This window comes from Furipterus horrens, unplaced genomic scaffold (assembly GCF_987537825.1).
Source record: "Furipterus horrens unplaced genomic scaffold, mFurHor1.1.pri manual_scaffold_1, whole genome shotgun sequence".
Taxonomy (NCBI): domain Eukaryota; kingdom Metazoa; phylum Chordata; class Mammalia; order Chiroptera; family Furipteridae; genus Furipterus; species Furipterus horrens.
In genome coordinates, this window is record NW_028327171.1 from 169,372,888 (window position 1) to 169,384,470 (window position 11,583).

Sequence of the window (11,583 nt, forward strand, 5' to 3'; positions counted from 1 at the left end):
TTTCCTAGTTTCTTCCTATTCTGTTTTTTTAAGGAGAGTAAAATTACACTAATAAATAAAAATCCAAGTTTACAGGAATCACTTTCTACATAAGAATGGTTTATGACTGGAAATTTGGTTGTAATGCCAGGCTCCAGAACTTGTCTTGCATTCTGTTTGCACAGGCAGTTCAATAACTTATTTAGTTTTATATATTACAGATAAATAATAAAGGTTCTTAAACGTACTGTTACTGATACTTTATATAAGATTGAGAAAACATCAGTTACCCATATCAAAGGGTATTATTATTACTAGAGCACCCTGGCTGGTTTGGCTCAGTGGATTGAGCGTCGGCCTGCGAGCTAAGTGTCGCTGGTTCGATCTTCCAGTCAGGGCACATCAGAGAAGGAAAACTCTGACTCCAAAAAACCTCCGCTGCCTTGCGGCATACCTCTTCAGGGGAAAGGCTAAGGGAGTAAACCCCGACAGAAAATCCGGAGCCGGAGTCCCTAAGGCGGTTTGACGTTGTAGTCAACACCGGCAACTCCTGCGGCGCACCTGAAGCCAAGCTGTATTGACTCCGTCTTTCCCTTGGATCCTTCAGCTGCGAAGAGAGGGGGGATCTGCTGCATGGGCAACAGCAGACCCTCCATATCACCCTGCCCAGGCTCTGTAGCTTCAGCTTCACTGGAGAGGACACTCCAGCGTCATCGCAAGATGTCGATTCAACACGGGAGGAGACAGATACCATGTCACTCCCGAGTCGGACTGCACAGCCATTCTCGGCGGTGCAGATAGACTCTTAAGAAGCTACACCATCGTCTCTCGAGACGGACGGCTGCCGCCGCCAACGATTATTACTAGAGGGACTTTGAGAAAAGCTACACACACCCCAACCTCAAAAGGAGCTCTTTGTTAGGGCTGTTCTCAAGATCATAGTAACCTGTTAATTCTGAGGTTAAACCAATCTGATGAAAAATGTTTAATTTATTGTACAAATGTCACTCCTTCAGAACTATAACTATATGACATACAAAGCACAACCAAACAATATTTTTCTGCCTAATTCTCTTACCATTGCTACAGATTAGTCTAAAGCATGCATTCTTAACGGGTGGTAATAATACCCTCAAGGGAGCAAAAATTAACCTTTGGGAGTAAAAAAAAAAAAAGTATTATTGTTATGCATAAAGCAGATATACATAGTCTGTAAACAGATAATACAGTATATCTCTGATTATATTAAAGTTTCATGGAGAGCATAGAGAACAATTAAGAAAAATGTCTAAAAGGCACCTTATGCAGTAATTTTTTTTTTTAAAAGGCTGAGAAATTCTGATGTAGAAGAAACTTTTCTTGACAAATATGTAAAATTTGTATAATTACACACATCACTATCTTCTATCTTCAAAGATTAGTCTGTTTTATAGGTTGGTTATTTGCAGGGACAGATGTGACTCAAAAGACTACATTACCAATATTCCTTGTACGCAGACTGTGACTATCAGTTATAGCTACTGTAATTCTTCTATCTCTTTTACACAGGACCACACCTCCAAATATTAAGGAAAACTTTTAAAGCTGAAATAATAAGTTTATGACACCAGCAGGGGAAAAAAAGGAATGTGGACAAGTACTTAAATAAGAATGGTGATTTTAATGATAGCTGAAACCATGAAACAGTCTAAGAAACTAGCTGGGCTCTCACCATTAGACCGCCTTGCTGCTTAGGTAACTCCCTCTCATATGCTTTGGTGAGCAACATCTAAAAAAAAGAAGAAAAGAAAAATACCAGCAGAGAGTGTACTCAAGTGGGAATTGCCTATAAAATTAAGCTTTTGGTCAAGTCAGTCATACTGAAAATGCATAGTTGACTTGTCTTTTTAAAAATACATTTGAGCACAGGACAGTCATGGGCAATCAGAAACTTTTCTAGTGCATCACAAAGAACACACCACTGCCACTGAACTGCTCCAAAGGATCGCTGCAAAGAGGACACAGCCAGTGTGGCAGGGTAGTGACAGATGCCAACTGAAGTAGCATAATGAAAGGTTTCCATGGCAGTAGAAGAGTCTGAGGAAAGAAGGTAAGAATTTCAGTGAAATCCCAAGTATGAGAAGTGACCTATAGCAGTGATGATGGTGATGATATGGTAATGAGAGGAAAAAGGAAAAGGGGGTGAGGGGGCAACACCAGAGCTACTTCTGCCACACAGAGAAGAGTTTTTCAGGGTTCAGCCAGTCTAGCTGGACTGTAACCAATCTCATCTTTCGGTCTGTGCTGTAGTTCACAGACTCACTTAGCTACAAATGACAGAAATTCCTGCCTGGGGGTGACCTGGAGGTTGCTTTTCCACCCGGATCTGTCAACTAGGGCTCTACTGGCATAGCCAATCAGGGTGTTCTGTCAGTCACAGCAGCTAAAAATTCCTAAATTAGATGATCTGAGGCTTTCCTTAGAGCCCAGCAATTATTAGAGAACATGTGTTTCTCTTTCAGGGAAGTTCTAACAAAGGTTACATGGAATTAGGCAGTTAGGTGCAAGCACTATAGTTCTGAAATGTGAATTCTAAAAGGGACCATGCCTTGTACACTGCTCTAGATGTTTGTTTAATGAATAAGCAAGGTGAGTAAGCAGAGTATGAACTACATTTGGATTTTTTTTTATATGAGGATTTAAAAATGATCTATTGATGATGATGACTGAGGAGTGGGTTCATCTGAAAAGTTAATAAAAATTCTTGAAACTACCTGAACCTTCAAAAATGCACATTTTCAACTTCCAAATGAGACTGTAAAATCAGGAAGGATTTGGGTCTGGTTCTTCTATAATAGAGTAAAGCAGAAACTTGCATTAAAAATATCCATTTAGGGGAGCAAAGGGGAAAAAATTGGAACTATTGTAACAATTTAATCAAAAATATATAGTTAAAAAAATATCCTTTTAAGCATCAAGGAGGTGATTAATACTGTACACAAGTGATAACACATTCTTCGCTATTCAGCTTAACTTGACAATTATTTTACTAACATCCTAAAACACACTTAAGTGAAACAAATTCAATGTATATAAATGTAAAATTGTAGTAGGTAATTTTAGAGGCTCTCCTCCTTTAAAATGAAGCTAACTTTCACTAACTTCCTATAAAAAGAACACTCTTTACAATTATAAAAAACTTGGATGACGACATAAAACACAAAGCAAAAACACTAGGTTCTACTGCTGGCTGCTGGCCACTGAATTGTCCCCGTTGGCAGCCGTCCGTCTCGAGAGACGATGGTGTAGCTTCTTAAGAGTCTATCTGCACCGCCGAGAATGGTTGTGCAGTCCGACTCGGGAGTGACACGGTTATCTGTCTCCTCCCGTGTTGAATCGACATCTTGCGATGACGCTGGAGTGTCCTCTCCAGTGAAGCTGAAGCTACAGAGCCTGGGCAGGGTGATATGGAGGGTCTGCTGTTGCCCATGCAGCAGACCCCCCCTCTCTTCGCAGCTGAAGGGTCCAAGGGAAAGACGGAGTCAATACAGCTTGACTTCAGGTGCGCCGCAGGAGTTGCCGGTGTTGACTACAACGTCAAACCGCCTTAGGGACTCCGGCTCCGGATTTTCTGTCGGGGTTTACTCCCTTAGCCTTTCCCCTGAAGAGTTATGCCGCAAGGCAGCGGAGGTTTTTTGGAGTCAGAGTTTTCCTTCTCTGATGTGCCCTGACTGGAAGATCGAACCAGCGACACTTAGCTCGCAGGCCGACGCTCAATTCACTGAGCCAAACCAGCCAGGGGCCCACTGAATTGTATACCTCTACAAATTCATATGCTGAGGCCCTAACCCCCAATGCCACATAGCATTTGGACACAGGGACTTTCAGAGGTAAAGATTAATTATGTCATGAGGGTGGGGTCCTCATGATGGGATTAGTGTCCTTTTAAAAAGAGACGGGAGCTTGCTTTCCCTTTCTCTCCAGGATGTGCAGAGAAAGAAAATGGGTGGATGTCTGCAAGCCAGGAGGAGGGCTCTCACCAGGAAGTGAATTAGCTGGTACCGCTCGAGGTCTTGGACTTCCCAGCCTCTCAAACTGTGAGAAATACAAGTCTGTTGTGTAAGCCACCCAGTTTATGGTATTTTACTACAGCAATCCACGCAAAGTGACTTAACCAACCAACATAAACAAGATACACAATGTTTACTTTGGGGAGGCTCACATAGAAATCTACTGAGATCTGACTTTGATGACTTCGAAATCACATTAACTAGTTTCTTGTATCCTTCCTTCTCTTTACCACCATCTCACAGAACTTTATTATCTCACTGCTCCTCTGTTGTAAATGGCTTATTAAGAGTAAATAAAAAAGGACAGGAGGTATTTCTAAGACCAACTAGTTTAATAGTAGTAATATCTAAAATAAAGTCCATTTCTTCTAATCCTTGAGAACTGCTCTTAACATATACAAAAGCTACTCTGAATTGGGCAAGTTTAAGGAAACCCAGTATATACCTTTAATACAATGGTCCTCAAACTCAAGTGAACATAAGCATCACGGGGCAGTTCTTTTACATGCCCCTCCCCCAGAAAGGCAGATGCTGTGGGTCTCTTGGCAAACATTTTTAACAGACATCTCAGATGACTGATGGGTGGGTGCAGCCACACTTTTGAGAGCAGCTGCTGCTCTGTCATTACTGAAAAAATAGCCTCTGCACACAGGTGTACTTTGCTTCATAACAGAGCAACAAACGTTCTTAAAAAAATGTAACCAAATTGGATTTTGTAAACTAATTTATATTTTCTCACAAGGTAACTTTAAAATTTTAAAGTATTTCTTTCACTCCGAGGAGAGGGGCTGGTTTCTCATACCTTCTTCTAAAGGTCAAATTCCATAATCTTCCTTTCCTCATCTCCATTTCAGGAGTTAAAGGTTTAACAATTTAGGAATCCTTTTCAGAGCCTTATCACATACTCCTTGATTTATCTGTTTTATTCATCAAGGAATTCAGTATTCTAAAAGTGGTTAATTTGTAAACATAACCTTTGAAAACAAACCTTGAAAATGCAGACTATCTCTTCACGAAGGACAATAAATTTAGTCAAAAATAGTTTTAAAGAGAAATATACTCCTGGAAATCTTTCTCTTATGTATTAGCTACAATAGTATAAGATAAATGTTTCTTCAAAATAAAATAATTATGAGTAAAACCTTCCATCATTTTTAACTCTGTACAAAAAGAAGCCCACACTTAAGGAAATGCTTCTAAATAACACGTACTAGATACAGCGCACTGAGAAACAACAGTGAGATTTTTATTATTTCTTTCAGAGAAAGTAGAAACATGTTTTAAAGCACCTACAGAGAACCCACACCAAATAAGAAATGTCATTTCTGTATGGTGGGTATTTGCACAAAGTACACATTGCCCCTGACTAAACAATGGCAAACTATGTTCTAGGCTCAGTTTTGCCACAAAAAGGCCATATAATCTCGATCAAACTTCTCTGGGTCTAAATTTAATTATAAAATAAGATGGTTAAATATAAGTAACTCTGATTCCAGCTGTGTAATTCACTCTTAAGTATTTACATCAAAAGGCATTTGTGGTATGTGATGCTTGATCAAATGGCATCATTAAAATATAACTGGAAAATTGATATTGTGATTAATTTACTAAGACTGTCCTTGTAGCTATCAGTTGTATATCATTGTACTTTGTTTCTTTGAAAACCTGAATACTTTGAACATCTAAATTTGCACATACTATGTGTATTGAGTTTTCTGAGAGCAAGATACATATGTACCATAATCTGTTTCTGTAAAAGGAAAGAACTGTACTTTCTGTTCTTTTTTCCAACCCATTGTCATTGCTGACTCTAAAAGAAAAAGAAAAAAACCTTAAAGTGAACCACTGAAACAATAGTGTTGCAGTAATTACATCACAGAAATAACATTTCTTTCCTGAAATACTCAAAGATACTCTCCTGAGACTACTTACTTCCAGTAACCAACTTTCTTCTGTCTGCTGTCATGTTAGAGCAAACATTTTCAATTTTAACAAATATTAAGTTCACCATTTATTCTAGCTCCCAACGGAATATACCCAGTCCAAAATCCAACAGGCATCAACACACGCATTTGGTAATTCTAGAGGGGTTGCGATGCACAGACATCTTGGTCAAGATAAATAAACTTTCCACGATCTTTATTTGTCGACTTGAGAAACGTAGGTTTGGAAACAACCAACTTCGCTCCCAAGTTGGCATCTTAAGAGAATCCTCCGTTTACAAAACACCCAGGACCTGAGTCTTCCATCCCAGAACTGGCCAGGGGAGCACACGCCCATCGGCCCTGCCTGGAGAGGAAACAATGGGAGAGGCGCGAGGGAGCGAGCCCGGCGCCCCGGGCGCCCCAACTCCCCGGTCCTGGCCCGCTCCAGACACCGCGCACAGTGTCCCCGCCCCGGGCGCCCCGGACGCCCCAGACCCCCGCCCCCGAGCTCTGGGGCGCGGCCCACCTGCGGCGGTGCGGGCGGAGGGCTGCACTTACCAAACAGGGTCAGGGCCATTGTAAAGGCGCTCGCCAACTGCTTGCTGCTGCCTGCCACTCCACGCGCTCCTCCCAGGCCGACCAGAGATCACCGCATTGACCGCGGCGCGCACACCTCGAAGAGAGTCCGGAGTCAGAGGGGCGTGGTGGGGTCGTCGGCGCGCAGGGAAGCCGCAGGCCGGGACGCGAGGGACCGCTGCAAGAAAAAGTTATTTACGCGTTATTGTCAAACGAAGCCGGATAGGGGTAGACCCGCTAGCCCCCGGCGACCTGGCACTTGTCACTGCCATCCGTGCACTACGCGGAGCGCGCGCGGGCGGTGGTACCTGCTAGGCGGGGAGGCTTGGCCGCGGCGCAGTGGCAGGCGGGGAGGCGGCGCCGCAGTGGCGGCAGCGGCGGCGCGGAGTGGAGCAGCCTTGCAGAGCCCCCGGCTGGGCGCGCTCATTCCGCATCCCGCGGCCTCGCAGACGCCATCTTGCGATAGCGTCTCCCCCTGGATCTGCCGCCGCGCCTCCTCCTGCCTCCCCCTCCGGCGGCAGAGCTGAGTGCGTTCCCATGGCAACGGGCGCGCGCGGGGGTTCGGGGGCGCGCGCCCCTCCTGTCCAGGGCTGAGACCAGCTTTGGCCAGCTGCGTGCGCTGCCCGGGAAGCAATCTCCAGGGTCCTGGCTTGGGTGGGGGCGGTGTACATGTTAGCTGAAGTCCCAGGTGCCTTTCTTGAATGGGATTTGAGGAAGCGCAGAGAGGAAAAAAACGAGCTGTTACTCGAAAGAGGGAGAGTCACGGGAACATGCTCCATAAATACAGGGACCCAGCCAGGGTCATCTGGGGATAGGGGTCGTTTGAGGATATGTCTCTCCCGTGGCGCCCTTAACGGTTAACGGAGATTCTAGGGCCTGTGATCTGAAGTTACAAGACTCGGGACTCGGGAAGGGAGCCTGGAGTCGAACCAAAAGAGGCATTGAATGTCATTTTCCTTTCCATTTGGATTTAAGGGGCCACTAGTAGTTCCGTTCAGATTGCCCGTCATATCTAAAGCAACAGGAATCGGTTACGAAGCGCCTGGGATTACTGAAAATAAATTGTTACAAGGTCAATGTTTAAACCTAATTTTCTTCCTTTTACTTTAGACCCCTTTGATACTGTCTCAGGGAAAAAAAATCAACATTTCTCAGTGATTGTCATTTCTCCTTTACCACAAAAGATTGTTCCCCTGAGCTTTTGGCATTTATCTGAGAATCACTGGCAACACCGTCTTTCTGTGATGTTCTCTACTGGCCTCTGTCTCTGCCTTAATTAAGGAGAAGCCAAGTACCGCCTTGAGATTATCAGCCAAAAGATGTTCTTGAAAAGCGCCGTTATGATTTTTTTTGTCGCTTTCATTTACTGTATTAAAAAAAAAAAAATCCAGTATTCTCTAGTTGCTATATCTGTTTACCGTTTTAAAAATTCCTCCTTTTTTTTCTTGTGTCTCTGCTTAGGGATTTGATACTATTTCCACATCTAATGATGTAGTTTTTGTCTTTGGTTCCTATTTCTTCTTATGTGCATCTTTCCTCTTCCAGTCCTCAAATTCCCTAATGTCATTTTCCCCTTCTCTCTAATTTTCAACTAATTCTTTTAAGAATAGTATATAAATTGCTTACATTTATCTTGAGGATCAAAATCGTTATAAAAATGAAAATTACTACTTCAAATAAACCACAGTTAATTCATCATCATTTCACAGCTGACTCAAACATCAAAAGAAAAAGAAAAGTGGATTGGAAGGAGGAGCCAAGCCTTTTGTTTCATGCCAGTTGAGAAAAAAAAAATCGTAAAATAATTCAACATGAATGGGCAAATGTGTGAGATGCTACATGCTTGAAATTTCTGATGTAGTAAATGGCTCTACTTTAGCCTCTACTATCAAAATAAATGTTGAAATCCTCTGAATTTCCAACCTTTAATGAAAAGGACTCCTGATTTTGAACAGCCTTTCTGCTCATGAAAAATTACAAACACACAACTCATGAAGATAAATGAGAAACTCCAGAAGGGTTTGTGAGACAGATTTATAACCATGTAAAGACTGCTGCTGATCTGCTCTGCAACCAGATAAATCAGAAACTAAAGAATCATTTACTATCTCAACCGGTGGTCTTCAACCAAAGAAGGTCGAAGGGACCTAATTTCCCCTTGAGGCTCTAACGAAAATTCTGTCCCTCTTCCTGGATAAATGCTTGTGTGCATCCATACACTCACCAAAAACAATTCACACAATTTCAGGAGGATTATGGACTAATTCAGGGACCTTAGTTTAACCCTCGATACCCTTTTTAATCTCAGAAAGTTTTTGCCTTTATAATTAAAAGTTTTCAAGACTTTCCCTTTCACATAAAAGCATGGGATTTTCCGGAAGGGACTAACTACTCCAATTTACAGATAAGGAAACTGAGGGCCAGGCATCAAAAAGATTTTCCCAAATGTATACACATGTATACACATGACAAAATAGGAAAATCTTAGGCATCTGTTGTTCTCCCTGACCACCTCCCCCACTCTTCCTTGTCCACCAATTTAGAGGATAAAGACATGATTTGAACTTAAAAAGAAAAACCTGTTTAGTATTAGAAGCAGAGTAGCAAGGGTTGGAGGTGGGTGGAGGGGCAGATATTTAGTTCTCAGCCATTTTTGTATGACCGCGTCTTATAGTTTGGGAAGTTGGATTTTGTCCCAGAGTGTTTATTCACAGGCTCCTGCACCCAGAAGTACGCGTCAAATCAGGCTAAGATAAGAAACGTGCTTTTCTCCCTTCTTTGTTATAAAGAAGTACCAGAGCATCAAGGTTTTGGTGCTGCAGCTCAGCTTGCTGGTAATGCCTTCTCTCTGTCCCTTGGGGGTTATTCCTGAGGAGAGTCAGGGGGAAATTAACAGTCCTGTGCTCTGACTCACCCCCATGGGACCAAGCTTTGGTTACTAGAGCAGCTTGGCACGCACTAGTTGTGGTCAAACGCAGTCAATCCTAGTGTTAGACTCAGCTTAGGCTCAGGAGGGGACCTTCGTCTTTTCTATACAAGTGTTGGCACTCCCACACCCAAAACACAGACACACAGACAACCCAGGAGGTGTTTACAGGACAGTTTGAAACAATACAGCTGAATGTTGCCACGTTTTCCTTTTCAAGCATCTAGCTTTCCACAAGTGATTCCTTTCTATTGATTTCCTAATGGTTTGATGCTCTAACAAAATGCTTTCTATACCTGATCAAAGTGCTACATCTTGAAAATAGTATTTGTTTTTATAATATGGTATTATCCGATGAGGAATAGGGTGTTTCTTTTCTCACTTAGCTGGAAATAAAGCAGTAGTCTTTGGCGACAGAGTCAGTGTAAGGAAGGGTGTTAACCACTTGAGGGTGATATTATGGGTGGTGCCTTAGATTGTTTATTGAAAGGGGCAAAGAATGAACTGGTATTTCAAAACATTCATGTTTTCATTCAAAGATTTAAATTTGTGCTTGACACGCAAGCATCTAGAAGAGCCAGATTTGTTTGCTGTTACTAATTAAATTTTTAGTTTTAGTCCTTCTGGTTCTTATCATCCTCATTTATAAAAGGAAGAAATGGGATCGAGATAATCTCTCCTTTTAGATTTAGCTGTCATTCTGTGATATTTTTAAATATTTAAATTAAGTGGATTATGGGTAAAACAAGGCATTTTTATTTGAGTCTTCAACATATTTAAAATGCTATTATATCTAGAAAGTCTGAGTCGTAACTTACTGTTTCATAGTTACCTAGTGTAATAAAAAAGTCATATTTTATTAAAACATTGATACTGCAATTTCATCTAGAGTACCTTATACTAACATATTTATTGTATAGAGAGCAACCTTTTTTTCAGATTTAATAGGATCAAATTTTAAATTATGCGCTAGACAATCCATTTCAAGTTTACTGAATGGTTTCTCATTTTTAAGTTTTGTTGACTAAATAGAACTTAAACAACCCTTTAAAATTTTTTTCTACATTTCAAACTAACGAGTTATCACAAGTGTTTTGTGTTTTCTTTGTGTTACTCATTTAGATTTGTTCCCATTGGTAAATATTGATTTGTTCCTCAGTTTTGAATGAAGGAGAAATTAATGAGGCAGTTTCTGCCTCACAATAACAAGTTAAAATTATAGCACTTTATCATGTCAAGATAGCTTAAAACACTAGCAATGCCCAGTACTATTAGCACAGTTCCCAAAATAGTGTAGAAGTTTGCTGTTGAAGGAAAAAATTACAATGCATATTTCTGCCAATGTGCTAGAAAATTTTTCTATTCTTCAGTTATACTGATTAAGGTTTAAATTATTTATTTAACATATTCACTATATGTGACATTCTCTCTATCCTATACTTATACTACCAGTTGAAGTATTTATGTCCATAATGTGAATTTGTTTAGCATAGATTTGGTCTGTTTTTAATAATGTTTTCCTCAAACACTTCATCCAAATGAGTTTTACTCCCTCCCCCTTATCTTACGCTTTCTTAATTAGTACTTTACCTTATATTTGCATGGCATTCCATGATTTATAAATAGCACTTTCACAGGGCAAAGCTGTATTCAGCATTGCCTTGAATGAAAAGATTTAGATCATAAAACTATTTAAGAAAACAGAAAAAAATATGATGTCATAAGCTATAAAATTGGCCTTTAAGCTTAAATAACTCAAGGCAATGTTTAGGAGACTTAATTGTGTTCTGTTGACCACCAGACGGTGCTTAAATTATATCCATAGGAGTAATCTTGGATCTTAGAAATGACATAAAATTTGAAAAATACCTAAGAATCCTTAATAATTGAAAACCTTCTCAGTTCCCTTACCAGTGCAGAGAAGAATCCCACCAAAGCTATGCTAAAAGGGAAGGTGGCTATTGACTGGCAAGCACAGATTGGGAATTGCATATTACTGAGAAATTGCATACTACTGAGCAGTGCTTGCTCAGGCCTTATTATGTCACTTCCAAAGTGAAAAGAAACTGTGTTTGTGGAAGGGGTGTGTGTGTGTAGAGAAAGGGAAAATTTGAATTCAAAAGCAGAA

The 11,583-nt window shown here is 41.0% G+C and overlaps 1 protein-coding gene across 1 annotated transcript in view; it reads right to left on the reverse strand.

Annotated features, from left to right (window-relative positions):
- CHN1 (chimerin 1) overlaps window positions 1–6,951 on the reverse strand; it is a 161,899-nt gene extending 154,948 nt beyond the window's left edge. Inside the window, exons 1-2 of the mRNA XM_090280829.1 lie at window positions 6,838–6,951; window positions 6,512–6,707 (exon numbers count right to left, since the gene is read on the reverse strand). Coding sequence (XP_090136955.1) covers window positions 6,512–6,530 — 19 coding nt within the window. The 5' untranslated portion in view covers window positions 6,531–6,707; window positions 6,838–6,951. The remainder of the gene's footprint in view (window positions 1–6,511; window positions 6,708–6,837) is intronic.
- Window positions 6,952–11,583: the final 4,632 nt, after the last annotated feature.